At 45.3% G+C, this 13,537-nt stretch overlaps 7 protein-coding genes across 7 annotated transcripts; 3 read left to right on the forward strand and 4 right to left on the reverse strand.

Moving 5' to 3' along the window:
• Positions 1 to 77: 77 nt before the first annotated feature.
• ARP8 (LALA0S01e07690g1_1) lies at positions 78 to 2,456 on the reverse strand (the record flags this gene model as incomplete). Its single annotated transcript, XM_022774456.1, has 1 exon — positions 78 to 2,456. The coding sequence occupies one exon, from the start codon at positions 2,454 to 2,456 to the stop codon at positions 78 to 80; it is 2,379 nt and encodes a 792-aa protein (XP_022626551.1).
• A 461-nt stretch (positions 2,457 to 2,917) lies between these two features.
• SUE1 (LALA0S01e07712g1_1) lies at positions 2,918 to 3,562 on the forward strand (the record flags this gene model as incomplete). Its single annotated transcript, XM_022774457.1, has 1 exon — positions 2,918 to 3,562. One exon carries the CDS (start codon positions 2,918 to 2,920, stop codon positions 3,560 to 3,562), a length of 645 nt encoding a protein of 214 aa, XP_022626552.1.
• A 1,671-nt stretch (positions 3,563 to 5,233) lies between these two features.
• LALA0_S01e07734g (LALA0S01e07734g1_1) lies at positions 5,234 to 5,644 on the reverse strand (the record flags this gene model as incomplete). The annotated part of the gene is made up of 1 exon (XM_022774458.1): positions 5,234 to 5,644. One exon carries the CDS (start codon positions 5,642 to 5,644, stop codon positions 5,234 to 5,236), a length of 411 nt encoding a protein of 136 aa, XP_022626553.1.
• A 155-nt stretch (positions 5,645 to 5,799) lies between these two features.
• PEX4 (LALA0S01e07756g1_1) lies at positions 5,800 to 6,294 on the reverse strand (the record flags this gene model as incomplete). Its single annotated transcript, XM_022774459.1, has 1 exon — positions 5,800 to 6,294. The coding sequence occupies one exon, from the start codon at positions 6,292 to 6,294 to the stop codon at positions 5,800 to 5,802; it is 495 nt and encodes a 164-aa protein (XP_022626554.1).
• Positions 6,295 to 7,045: 751 nt separating this feature from the next.
• On the forward strand, positions 7,046 to 7,891 carry PHB1 (LALA0S01e07778g1_1; the record flags this gene model as incomplete). The annotated part of the gene is made up of 1 exon (XM_022774460.1): positions 7,046 to 7,891. The coding sequence occupies one exon, from the start codon at positions 7,046 to 7,048 to the stop codon at positions 7,889 to 7,891; it is 846 nt and encodes a 281-aa protein (XP_022626555.1).
• A 694-nt stretch (positions 7,892 to 8,585) lies between these two features.
• FHN1 (LALA0S01e07800g1_1) lies at positions 8,586 to 9,098 on the reverse strand (the record flags this gene model as incomplete). The annotated part of the gene is made up of 1 exon (XM_022774461.1): positions 8,586 to 9,098. The coding sequence occupies one exon, from the start codon at positions 9,096 to 9,098 to the stop codon at positions 8,586 to 8,588; it is 513 nt and encodes a 170-aa protein (XP_022626556.1).
• A 1,761-nt stretch (positions 9,099 to 10,859) lies between these two features.
• Positions 10,860 to 13,235, forward strand: LALA0_S01e07822g (LALA0S01e07822g1_1; the record flags this gene model as incomplete). Its single annotated transcript, XM_022774462.1, has 1 exon — positions 10,860 to 13,235. One exon carries the CDS (start codon positions 10,860 to 10,862, stop codon positions 13,233 to 13,235), a length of 2,376 nt encoding a protein of 791 aa, XP_022626557.1.
• Positions 13,236 to 13,537: the final 302 nt, after the last annotated feature.

The raw sequence follows: 13,537 nt of genomic DNA on the forward strand, positions 1-13,537 counted from the left end.
TGCTTGTCGATGCTCTCCAGGTAGCTCAGAGACGCGAAGGTCGTCTTGACGGTACTGAAGGTGTTGTACTCTGTGTATCAATAATCGAAAATGCATTTGTATTGTAGAATTCTGCTGCCCAAAATGTCCCAATCGCTATTAGTGACGTAAAGCTCTTCAATCAGTTTAAGTCGAGCAAAGACGCTACCACCCTTCCAAGTCAGTAACGATGGATCCATTTCTCGAGGAGCAGGCAGAACGTTTATGGGAAAGACACTTTCGTTACCACCAAGAGCGTCGACGTCTTCCCAGTACGACTGGAGCTCCGTTTTAATGGTCTTGGCGAGCTTCTTTTTCTGTGCTGCCATTTCCTCTTGATCTTTAATGTCGCTCAACTTATTTGTCTGTTCGAATTCCTTTACCAGCTTAGCAATTTTATCGTAAAAGGTGGGCAGAGTGCTTACACTCAGCAGACGTGGTCGCCATATGTTGATTCGGTCCGTGAGGATAAAGTCTAAACTTGGAAATTTAGAACTTCCACCCACAACCAAGATATTTGAATAAAAGTTCATTGCTTTCGAGTGGTTGTTATCGAGGCACACGCAGGCATTTGTAATGCTCTCTATGATGGCCTTTTCCAATGCAGTGTAAGTGGGAGTGAGGTCGGCTATAGTAGCCTGCTGATATTCGTCAATCTCGGAAGGTAAATTCAGAAGCTTTTGCAGAACATCGAGATCACGACCGAGATCACAATAAGACGTTTCCTTCTGACACGAATACTGACTTATTGACTTAACGTTGTTATCCTTATAGGTGAAAAGATCCTTTGAGCGAGGGAGTTGTTTTGAAACGTACCGGTTCACCTCCTGCTCTTGCGTTTTCACAATCGGGAAGATTTCGGGGAAAAATAAGCCCATGGGAGCAGTCATAACCTCATCAAATACCTTAAATTCAAACTTTTCGGCACCGGGCTTTCCAGGCAACCGTTTTAAAAAGTTGTAAAGTTGGATAGTTACATTGGCATCTTGGAAAGTAGCATATTTTTCTTTCAAAGATTCGATCAAAGTCCATCCTTGCGGACTGTTCAGATCAATATCCTCGTATGGAAACTTTGACTCTAAGAGAAACTTTGCAAACAATCGCGTCACGTCATCTCCGCCAAAATCCAATGATATAATGCTGTTCTCCAAAACAAGACCCTCGTCAACGCATGCGATTTTAGTAGAGGTGGCGCCGATGTCAACAACGCAAGTGGAGTCACCTATACCAGCGCCATAGCATGATGCAAGTGATTCTTGCAATATTGCCACAGCTTGAAACTTCAAATCGATCAACAGGAGCCGTATGAACGATTCGACGTATGCCTTATCGTAAGCATCGGGTACCACCACAACTACTTTATAATTGGGAATTTGAGACTCTTTTATGTTTAGTTTGGGATGCATGAGAGCAAACTTCAAAAGTTCGCAGACGTCAGACAACAACTCTTGCAAAGACTGATATTGCGGAGAATCAACGTTGAACTTACCCTTCCAAAATGGACTTCTCACTATAAAATGCGACGATAAGCATCTGGTAGCCTCCTCTCCATAATATACTTTTGAGGGTTGTTGGATCCACTCTACCCTATGAAGGTCGTTGTGTTCGGGAATTTTTTCGGACTGGACCCTGGCATTGAAATTTACAACAGCCTCGTGAGAGTTGGGCATGATTTTGCGTTTGTAATATCTCATTCTTTCTTTAAAATCTTGTTGAATGCTTTCTTTTGCCTCATGGTACGCCTCTTGGTCGAAGGGCTTTAAGATTGGAGGTGTATCTTTGAAATTTGCGGGTCTTGGTATAGCAACACAGCTGGGGATAGACTGCGGCAAAACGTCTGTGGCAAACCCGATCTTTAAAGATTTGGACCCGGGGTGGATAACAATGGTATTGGTTTCGCTTTCTTCATCGATGCTGTCCTGATCGTCGTCCTCCACGGGATTTTCAGGATTATTCTGAGACGAGGTTGCGTTTCTGAGCTCTTTCCGTTCACGCATGGCGAAAATCTGGTCGTCCCGCTTGAGATAATCAGAAGAGTAGTTTTTTTGGTTAATCAACGACAGAGCGCGGAAAAGACCATTTTGATGAATGGCACTATTATCTCTGCGTTCAATTCCAATGGTTTTCATCTTTTGCGCATATTGTTCTGCTGCTTTGAGACGCCCCTGTCGACGCTTTTCAAGCAGATGCATGGGCATTTTGGTCAATTGCTGCGGTTGCTGTTTTGTGGGTGTAGTGTGTTCTGGTTTTTTCACTTTAGAATTTGTTTGCAGGGAGCCTCCTGCGCTGGGAACAGGGGTCATGGAAAGAGGGGTTTGATCTGCGGTGGAAAAGTCGCCATCGTGGTCAAGTTCTTCATCTTCAACATCGGCGATGGGGATGTCCTGGACATCACCATGGGCGTCCTCAGACCGCGCTTCTTTCGCGGGACTGGTCATTGTGGGTGTTCCGGACGTAATCGAGTGGACCTAGCGTTATTGTGGGATCTTGGTGTGTCTACGTGGCAAGTTAAACACTCGATAGTGATGACGGTGGGTGAAGGTGATGATTGGATTTGATGATGTGCGTGAGATGGATATAACTTGAGACGAAAAATGATGATCATGTGTTTGTCACGCTATTCGCATGTGATACCCATGGTGTCTGGGTGCAGTGATAATACCACCCAGACACCAATCGATATATCTTGATAACCCGATAACACCGGCACAATGTTTCTCAAATTTCCCAGGGGTGTCACCCACCACCACCCACAGGACCAAGTTTATAAAGTACGTACACTCGCAAACCCACTACTAACCATTACACACACCACTCTACTGACCACTGAGTAGCCTCAACGTCACTACCAGCTGTGGGTAACTCTTTCCTTCTCTCTCTCCCGCGCGCCATATATATCATGGCTCAGAAACGCAAGTTCTCTTTGGAAGCATCTCGTATGCTGAAACGTAAAAGCTCTGAGTTGTTCAGAAGCTTACCAAAAGTGCCCACCACTCAGTACTTGGAGCATTCCAAGCTCGCGTGTGATATTCTATACAGTGGGTATAGACCTGTTGTGTACCCTGTTCGGGAAACACCGCTGGGCCATCGGAAAGTCCCGGGTGCGGGCCAAACGCGAGCGCCGTCGGAGTTATTGTCATCATCATCATCATCATCATCATCATCATCATCGGCTAGTAGTATGGCGGGAGTTTCCGGGTCGGGTGGGATCGGCTCCGGTGGTGTCAATGGCACATGGCGACACAATCCTCGCATCCCGTCCCGGTTACTGCCGTACAATCTATGGAGCAGTTCAAGCATGGCTATGGAGTACTACCCAGAATGGCTTGGAGTTCCGCGGAACGTGGTGGACGGACTGCGGCCGTTTGAAGGGCCGCCGTCGGAACGCCGAAAAGAAGCGGTAGCCGCCGAGCCATTTCGGGCCCGGAGTTCGGCGTCGGCATCGGCGTCGGCATCGGCGACTAAACTGCGCAGATCCGATAAGCTTTCGGGACAGGTAGACCAGTTTATGAACTATCTGCGCGAAAAGGACGGGAACGGATAGTGGTGAGGGGCGGGAGCACACAATGAATGGAGAAACACACACACATTGTATAAACAGCAGGTCTTTATATACAAAACAATTAATAAGAGCAGGAGCAGGAGACGACTTCTAGTGGTAGACTATCTAAACCGTGAAAGGCCGGGATTTCCCTTCACCAAAAATGTTAGTCACGTGGTGTGCGATAATGACCACCGGAGCAGACATAATCATCAAACTCTGAACACCAGACGAGATTTATTCATGGATTCAGAAAAATCTTGTCAGTAACACATTTCAAAGCCTCACAAAAAATGATAAACGCGTGTCTGGTGGAATGAGAACCTAGTTCTTCCATTTTCTTTCATCACGTGACTTGGTTGCCGCCCACATAATCGGACTCTCGTAGCACCATAACCCAATGTGAGCTGTTGGATCGTTTGAAGCTCTTATTCGAGCATCTCCAGCCTCACCTTTGACACAGCCCTCTGCATTTACCTAGTGCAAGGTAAGCTCGGTAAACCTTCGTTCCCAGTCATCACTAGCATGATTTCATTCGAACCAACACCAGTGTTGAACTTTATACCATAAAAATAAACATACCATAAGCTTCTTAAATATTGGATATACCTAATTGAGTGCACAATGCTGATCCCTTAGGGCTGTGTCTATACACCAGCGCTCTCAAATATACATCACCACTTGTCTCTAATACTAGCACTCTCTGAACTTGAAGATTACGATAGTTTCAGCGGACGCTAGCTGTTCTTACTGGCAAAGCCCCGAATGACTGGTACTCTCATAGCCTGCAAAAAATCACTTTTCGTACACTAAACTCCTTATCATACCAATCTATCAAGTCGCTGAGCATTATTAGCAACAGTACAGTTCAACATGCCTCGCGATGCAATGAAACCTTCACTTTGCCCTCTCATATCGTCGGCTGCTACCTTGGGCGTACAATTCAAATCTCCCGCGATGCAATGTCACTTACACTTTGCCCTCTCATACCATTGACTGCCACCTTGAGCCCACCGGCCACTTGTATCTGCCATTCATCTTAGAAATTCTCAACACATCCTTCGCTGTTCTCTTGTCTTTTCTCAATGAGCTCCCCACAGCTCGCATGTATCCGTCTCAGCGACAGTACTCCAGAAAGATCCAAGAAACTCGAACCACAGCCAATGGCCATCTATCTTCAAGAAGCTTTGATCAGTCACAACCTTTTCCTGTCTCTGATAGTGAAATGGGTTTTGGAGGCATCCTATAGAGGAGATTTACGATCTAAAAGATGAACCACATCTAAGTCTGGTCACTGACTGGACTATACTCACCCAACACTACATACAAATCACCGATCTGACATGGTCGCCATACCGCGTACTGTTAAGAAAATCTACGAGACGCTCCTTGTACCGTCACTTCCAGACTTTACCAGAGTCTAACAACGAATTAAAAAGGTAGTGTTACTTCTTTCAGTACGGTCAGCAAAAATGACAGACAATCACACCCGAAGTTTCTCTGCATGGGAGGGCACACTTGAAACTCAGCATCAATGAGTCGAGATGACGTGGTAACGTCGAACTCAGATGCAAAATCTACAGGCAGTGTCTGCAAATCATCCATCCGTGGTTGTCTAAATCCATACACAATGTCTTGAGCCCCTAACTTCTTCTTTGCATTCTCCATTCTTCTTCACAACTTGAACCATCTCTTGGGCTTTTCAGCCACCGCAATGCATTCCAGTTCCATTTTCAAACTTTTGTTTGGAAACCCGACCACGATACACGAGCGAGCTGGACTGTTGGGGAAAAATTCGCTATAAACCCGGTTGACGACGCCTGCATAAGAGTCGTCAGCAACAAACAGCAGTACTTTTACCACCTGGTCAACTGACGATCCGCTCTTTTCAAGCACAATTTTCAAGTTTTCCAGTGCGTTTCTCGTCTGCTGCTCCAAACTTTCGGGAAGCTCTTGCGTCTTAGGATCTGTTCCCACACATCCTGACGTGAACACCAGATTTTCGCCGCTGGTCACAAATGCGGGCGACAAGAATGTTGGACCCTTGGCGACTCCCACATCATTCCACAGAATCTTTTTGGCCATCTTTCAAGTATTAGTTGTTGAAGGTTTTGTATGGAGTAGTGGTAGATAGCTCATCTCATCTTATCAATTTTGATAATTTAGAGACGGTTTTTATCATAGTTTAAGAGAGCCTGAAAACAAAGGCTTTCCTCGAAGAACAGCTTGACTGAACCCTATCATCTTTTAGATCTTGTAGCTGGTCCTCTTGATCCTCCATTCAAATAATACTTTACAAGTGCATCGTGCGCGGTGTAGTCTTTGGCGCGGACCAAACATGCCAAATCGATATCCAAGGGCGAGTCTGGCTCTGGATTGGCAAGTAATAGCCAAATGGCATGTATGCAGTGTAGTAAGTCCCAAGCTGGACTCCAGTGGTTGGCTTCGAGTAAATCGAGACATATGCGACCAGAATCGAATTCTACGTTGCAGTGAGGCGCCGTTTGCGGTTGGAATTGAACGCGGGGCGGCTTCAAAGGATACTCATCATCGATATCAATTTGTAAATTGAATTTGTGGCCGTTGTAAGCCGTTTCTGGTGGTCCTGTCAGTGTGGCTTCCCATTTATGGAGATTTTCATCAGATACTGGGGCCAACGTAAGGATGTGAGAGAAAGTGGGATCATTTTTAAGAGCGTCTGCTATTTTTACATATTCCTTCACCAGACGAGACATTGGCCAGGGTGAGATGCGTAGATTCACGTCTCTCTCTAAGTTTTGAGTCTATAGAAAGAGAGGCCTAGAAAGAAACCTTCAAAAGTGGGAAATTAGTATTGTATTGTACAGGCATATAAAAAAGTATGCATCCGAGAGTGTGGCAGAGGTCAAAGAATGAGAAATGCACAGGTTTTGAGAGTCAAGACACTGCTCGGATATAGATTATAGAGTTTAGACTGTCCATGACCGATCATTGTGGTGTAAACTTACCATACAGCTCTCATCACGTGACTGGTACATTTTTATTGTCAAGAAAGAAGGTAGAGAAGTACTTGTAGATGACATGAACGATCTGGCTCAAAACTTGGGGAGAACGTCTCTGTTGCTGAACGACACTGTATCATAAATGCAGGACGTACAAGGTTGATGACTTTTTCCTCGATTGTCACGTGCCACATTTTGTAGAAAATGGCTGAAACAGTTTCACTCCAATTCAGTATGAATACCTCAATATACCTAGACATTAGCAATACTTTCTTCACACAGTGCCTCACACTTGGAATGAGCTTTATTTGCTTCATTCTGTTCTATTTAGGCTAACGCTTGTAATCACCGTTCACGAAGCGGATTAGGGACACTGGAATTAATATATATATAATTGATTAACCATCATACTTCAATCATGAACCCAGCTAAGAACCATTGCCACCAGTCAACTAAACACAACTCCTACTTTAAGAGTAGAGCTTATTGACAATACCTTTTCCAAATGTCTAGAATAGCAGATTCTTTGGCAAGAATTGCGATCCCGTTGGGTCTCGTTGTCTCCGGTCTCCAATACTCAATCTACGATGTGAAAGGAGGTTCCAGAGCAGTTATTTTCGACAGATTGAGCGGTGTTCAACAACAAGTTGTAGGAGAAGGAACTCACTTTTTGATTCCATGGCTCCAAAAGGCAGTGGTGTACGATGTGAGAACCAAACCTAAAAACATTGCCACCAATACTGGTACTAAAGATTTGCAAATGGTGTCTCTGACGTTGCGTGTGTTGCACAGACCGGATGTGATGAAGTTGCCCTTCATTTATCAGAATTTAGGTCTGGACTACGATGAAAGAGTACTTCCATCCATTGGTAACGAAGTTTTAAAGGCTATTGTTGCCCAATTTGATGCTGCAGAACTGATCACGCAAAGAGAAACAGTTTCGCAGCGAATTCGTCAAGAACTGTCTTTGAGAGCCAACGAATTCAACATTAGGCTGGAAGATGTGTCTATAACGCATATGACGTTTGGACGTGATTTCACCAAAGCCGTAGAGTTGAAACAGATTGCTCAACAGGACGCAGAAAGGGCGCGTTTTGTCGTGGAGTTGGCAGAACAACAGAGACAGGCTTCTGTTATTCGTGCTGAAGGTGAAGCTGAATCTGCAGATTATATCTCTAAAGCGCTGGCAAAAGCAGGTGATGGTCTACTGTTGATCAGAAGAATTGAAGCGTCCAAGGAAATTGCGAAGACGTTGGCCAGTTCTTCGAATGTGACATATCTGCCCGGTAGCAATCATGGCGGCAGTGAAGCTCAGAGTCCAAACTCTTTGCTGTTGAATTTGGGCCGTTAGCTACGGATTTTCAAACGAAGTCTTATTAGATTCCACCTGTATATAATTATTACATCACTATATGCGCAAACTGCTTTTACAACAACAGGTTGAGGTAAGTATAATATCGCATTAAGCATTATATTTAGGTCCTTACTATTAAAAGGAGAATGGATCAAAGTTTATGTAGAGATTCCAAATATGCGCGATTGAGGAAGAACGAAAGGGTATAACATAATGCTGCGGGATTGCGAAGTGTTAGAAGGTGGGGATATGAAAAGATGGAGAAAAACCGTTCGAAGGGTCCGCCCACGACAGTGAACAAATAAAATGAAAAGAAGAAAACAGCGGAGAGAAAGAGAGAGAGAGAAAAAGAGAAGGGTGGGGATTATAAAGAACCCTTCAAACTTTTTTTTTCTCGTCGAACTCCATTCGTAAGATATTGCGCTGTCTTTTCAAATTTGTCTTTTTTTTTGATTTTGATTTTGGAGAATTGAGAGAAAGAAGCAGTTTGCATGCGCGTATAATCATCTCTCTGAATTAATGTTACAGTGATGGAGGAAGGATCGGTATTAGGATAAAAGGGAAAAAAAAGAGTAAAGATAAAAGGGAAGGAGGTTCAAACACCGATTTTCTTCTTAAAATTTTGGGCCGGCTCTCTGGAAGGAGTGGTTTTGATTTGAATTGATTTGGTGTGTAGACGGAAATGGTTCACTTAAACCTGAGAGATGGTTGGAACACCAACGTTGGCTCTGCGGGAAGATGAAGAGCCAAACACACCGGTGGTGAAAACGTTGGTCAACGACAAGCCAAGCTTCGCGAGGAAAACGAAGAAGGCAAAGTACAAGAACGCAACGGAGGCCTGGGCCTTACGACAACGGTCGGTGGAGCCCTGAGTGACGGTGTTGCTGTCGAGGTAGTCCTGGTTGGTACAGGAGTGGGATCTGATGGCCACGGCAAGGGCGGTGGCGGCGGCGAACGTGAAGACAAAGTTCAAAAAGTCAAACACGGCGATCAAGATGGGCCATGCTAGCGCAGACAAAAAGTTGGCTGGGATAGCGTAGAAGGTATCGAACAACAGACCGAAAGCGGCCGTGAAAATGGCGAAATTGACCTGGGGGTTGGTGTGGTCGCGGGTGGCGGCCAAAGACGCTGTGAGACCTAGCACGATGGTCAAAAACACAAAGTTGGCTACACGGAGCGAGTTGTCTAGAATAGAAAGAACCATTGTGTGCGCGTTAAAAAAAATTATTGGGTGTGGTGTCTGGGTTTTTCGACAAAAAAAAAGTTTGTGAAATGTCCCGGGTGTGTGTGTGTTTCTTCGGGGAGAGGGTAGTTAAAGCACTTAAACGTATTAGAGTGTGCTATATGTGCGTGTGTGTCACTTGGTGTGAGACTAACTGTTTTTCCAAAGATTGTCGTATTAATAATGACAAAACGGTTAAAGTAGTATTCACCCCTTCCTCTTATATTACGCCTTCCGGGCCCCTAAGCCGCCCGTATTTATATACTTTTAGGGTCGTCTCCCGGCCCTTTGAGCTGTAATGGGCCAAATAGCAAGAACTCCGTTTTGGGAAATACACAAAAACGTAAACATAGAGCAACAAAAAAAAACCAAGATGAGTTACCCGGGTTTCGGAGGCGGGACAAAGTGGAGAATAATGTTATAGAGACGGATGAGTTAGCGGAAATCTCGGGGGGGTGAGTGGGTGCGTGTGAGGGTGTGGGTGTGAGTGTGTGTGAATGCATAAGAGATGTCTTGATACTTATATACTAATAGACAACGTATATGTGGGCTGGCGGGTTTGGCTAGCCGTGTGTGTGTGTGTGTGTGCTGAACATATAACAGCGTACGAAATCAAGGGGTATTCGTGTGTCGTGATCTCTGCTCCGAGTGTTGGTGGGTGTATGGGTGTAGTGGGGGACAGCTTCTTTCCCGGTTATTACGTAAGGTTTTTGTAAGCATGCAGCGAGAGAGCACGTATGTGAGCACGAATGTGAGGGTGTGCGTATGTGAGCGTGTGTGCGTATGTGAGAGCACTAGGTGAGAGTACGATGTGAGAACAGAACACTACTTGTATCGGTTGTTCGTGCAGATTAGAGCAAAGTGAGGCGGCAGTAGACGACATTAGGTTTTAGTTATAGTAGTAGTAGTAGTAGTAGTAGTAGTAGTAGTAGTAGTAGTAGTAGTAGTAGTAGTAGTAGTAGTAGTACTCAGTTTTGACCCACCCACTCACGTGCGTATGTTACCCGGCCCACGCTCCCTTTTTTATTTGCTTTTGTCCCCTTACGGATTCTGCGCGTGTGTTTGGTCCTTTTGTTTCCCGTAGGTTTCTGTGTTCTTTGCAGGAGAGGGAAAGAGAAAAATGAACCCACGTCATGCATGGAACCCGCGCTCGAGAAACATGAAAAGGATGCAGAAGCCGCAGAGGAAACACGTATTGAGAAGGGTGAGGAGTGGACGGGGGACCTTCTTTGCGGGTTTTTGGATGGGTTTTGCAGTGGTGCTGGTGGAAAGCAATTGGTCGGGGGAAAAGTGGTATACACCCGTCGTTTTGTTATCATTGTATACGTAAATAACGTATCACCTTCCACGAAGAATCTGTTTTTTTTGACGCAGTTCTAGTATTTCTCCATAAGATGGACCCCGTATTCTTCGTCTTTGTCTCCGCCCAAGCCATCGCCACGTACCACCGGCGGTCCTCTTTGACCATTCCCTCTGTTCTTGGTTTTTTGAGAGTTGTAAATTCTTGTCGTACAAAGCGACCCCGGGTAACCCCTATTTCTCCCCTCTATCTCCCGTACTAGCAATAAAAATCAAGAGTCCCCTATATAAATACCAAAGGCCCTATATAAGCTCCAGGGATCCCTCTTTCTACCCCATCGTCAATCGCACCGTAAACAATCAACAACCAAAAAGAGCGGGAAAATCAACTGTTAGTCGAGTCTGTAATCCCTTCAAACATACTCTCACCACACACCACACACCATGTTCAAAAAAAAAACTGAACACGACCCGTTCGAACAATTGATTAACCCTGAACCGGAACCTGTTCAAAAGGGGTTTTTACAACGAGTAGTGTCTCGTAGCGAGAATACAACCGCTGAAGAGGCTGATGCTGCTGCCGCTGCCGCCAATTCCAAATACAATTCGCCCTTTAGAAACTCGCAACAACTGGCAGCGGCTCAAAAACGTAAATCGCAAAAATTCCCTACGGTTTCGGCGTCAGGACCCGGGATCACGGGACCAGACCTAGGTTATAAAGTGATTGATGGCGCCAGAAAACGCGCCAAGGACATTGCAGTACCCAGATATTTGCAAGGAAACGACGAGCGCCAACGTCGCAAATTGGACAAATTGGAACGCAAGGAAGACTCGTTGCAGTACAAAAAGGACTCCCAAAAGATTGTGGACGTTAGAGAAGCCAGTAAGAAGCAGGAACAAGATGCAAAGGCTCAAAGTGGAGAATTGGAAGTCCCAGAGCCTGTAGTTGAAACTGTAGCCCCAGATGATGTGGAAAACGGTGAGGAAAACGGTGAAGGTGAAGTGGGATCTCTTGAAGCTTCAGAGAATGCTGCTGAGCCAGTTGCTGAGCCAGTTGCTGAGCCAGTTGCTGAGCCAGTTGCTGAGCCAGCTGCTGAGCCAATCGATGAGCCAGCTGTCGAACCCCTCGCCGAACCCCTAGATGAACCAATCGTTAACGACTCAGAACTGTTGGGTGCGGAAGTACCCGAAGGTGTAGACACCGCTCCTCTTGCCAATGCAGAAGAACCCGAGATCTCAACACCCGAGATCTTATCACCCGTAGCCAAAGTATCCTCAACGTCAGCCAAATCTGAAATTGCCCCCGCAGAGGTGGAAAACGACACGACTGAAAAGGACTCCACAACTACGGGTTTAACCAAGCCAAAGGATCTGAAAGAAGCGCCTCGTGTGCCCTTTGCAACCGGAATTTTTGCACTGTGGACCAGATCTGATAAACGGGGCCAACCCGTAGCTTCGCCCAATGATCCCGAATTCATTGTCAGATTCGACAAAGGTTACATGTCAAAAGCTTTGTACGACACCTTGGAGTACGAAGAAGCGGTTCACAAGCAAGAAATGGCGGATTTCACAAAGGAGAGTGATGCCAAATACGATGCCAAGGCCCAAGAATACGAAACCAATCTAACCTCTTTGAGATCCCAGATTGCAGAACTCGAAGCCGAAATGGACCAGATTAGAAAGGACACAACTGAAAAGCTTAGAGTTAGTGATACTGTTTTAACGACAAAGATGATTGAATCGAATTCTGAACATAGCAAAGAAAAGAACCAAATTTTCAAAGAAACGGAAAATATCAAAGCATCCAAAGTTGAAGAAAAACAGACGGTTGAAGACAATCAAGAGGAAAGAAAGCAAGAAATCGCGGAATTGGAAAAGGAAAAAGCCGAGTTTGACGCCGAATTTCAAGTTCACCAAACACGTGTGGACGAACTCACGTCTCAGTTGGATGTTAAGTTGGCTGCTATTCAAGAATTGACGGCCAAACAGGAGGAAGAACAAAATTCCATTAATGTGTTGACGGAACGCAAGGAAGCATTGATCGCCGAGGCCCAAGAACACGATGACCAACATGTGTCGAATGTTGCGGTTTTGAGCAGCATCGAAAACAAGGAATACTTGCCCCAGCTCAACGCAATCGATGCCAAGATCTCCGACCATTTGTCGTCCTTGACTGTCATTAAGCAAGAAACAGCAAACCAGGAAGCAGAATTCGCGGTTGTTGCCAAACGCTTAGAAGAAGAAAATGAAGAGCGCAAAGAAAAACTAAGACAGGAAGAAGAGGCGCGCAAACGCGCTGAAGAGGAACGCTTGCAAAAGCAACGCGACGAACATGATCAAAAAGTGTTACTATTGCAACAAGAACATCAGCGCCAATTGGAGGAAGCCAACCAGCAAGCCCTAGACGTTCAACAAGAACACCAACGTCAATTGGAAGAGGCCAATGTTGAGGCGACTCGTTTGGAGCAAAGCTTGCAGGATCAGCGCGAACAAAGCGAAAAGCACGAAAGAGAGAATGTAAGACTTCGTGGCGAGCAGGCTATTCAGGAGCAAGAGAAGACACTTCTCGCTGATAAGGCTCTAGAAGAGGAAATGAAAGCCAAGTCTCACAGCAGGGCGCAAGCATTGGATGCTGCGGAGATCGTTCATCAGAGAAACTTAGAAGCCAATGCTGAAAATAACAAGGCTTCTTCTGCAAACAAGTCTGCGTCGGATGTCTTGCGCAATCCAGCGAACAACGGCACCAAAGACAGCTCACTGTTTGAATACTTCACCGAAAAGGAAGTCGCCTATGTCAGCCCTCATCAGAGTCACGCTTGAGTGGAAAAAGATTCTTACGAAGATGAGGAGAAAGCACCGGGATCGACTGCAAACTAATGAAAAAAGTAAGACCACCACACCCTTGGAGATCCTACAATACATGGGATAATCACTGACCTTTTTAAATAATTAGTCCTATCACGCACAGCTTACAAGGAATAAGTAAGTAAGTAATTGTAAAATTTATCACTGCATGAGCATGAACCTTGATTATCCTTTTAGCTGTTAAAGCAGTGTTGGTTCTTTCGAACGAAGGGGACATTCAATGGTGATAAAAACCCATCTCATTTTTAAAGGATAGT

The sequence above is a fragment of the Lachancea lanzarotensis genome, scaffold LALA0S01 (assembly GCF_000938715.1).
Source record: "Lachancea lanzarotensis genome assembly LALA0, scaffold LALA0S01, whole genome shotgun sequence".
NCBI classification, from domain to species: Eukaryota; Fungi; Ascomycota; class Saccharomycetes; order Saccharomycetales; family Saccharomycetaceae; genus Lachancea; species Lachancea lanzarotensis.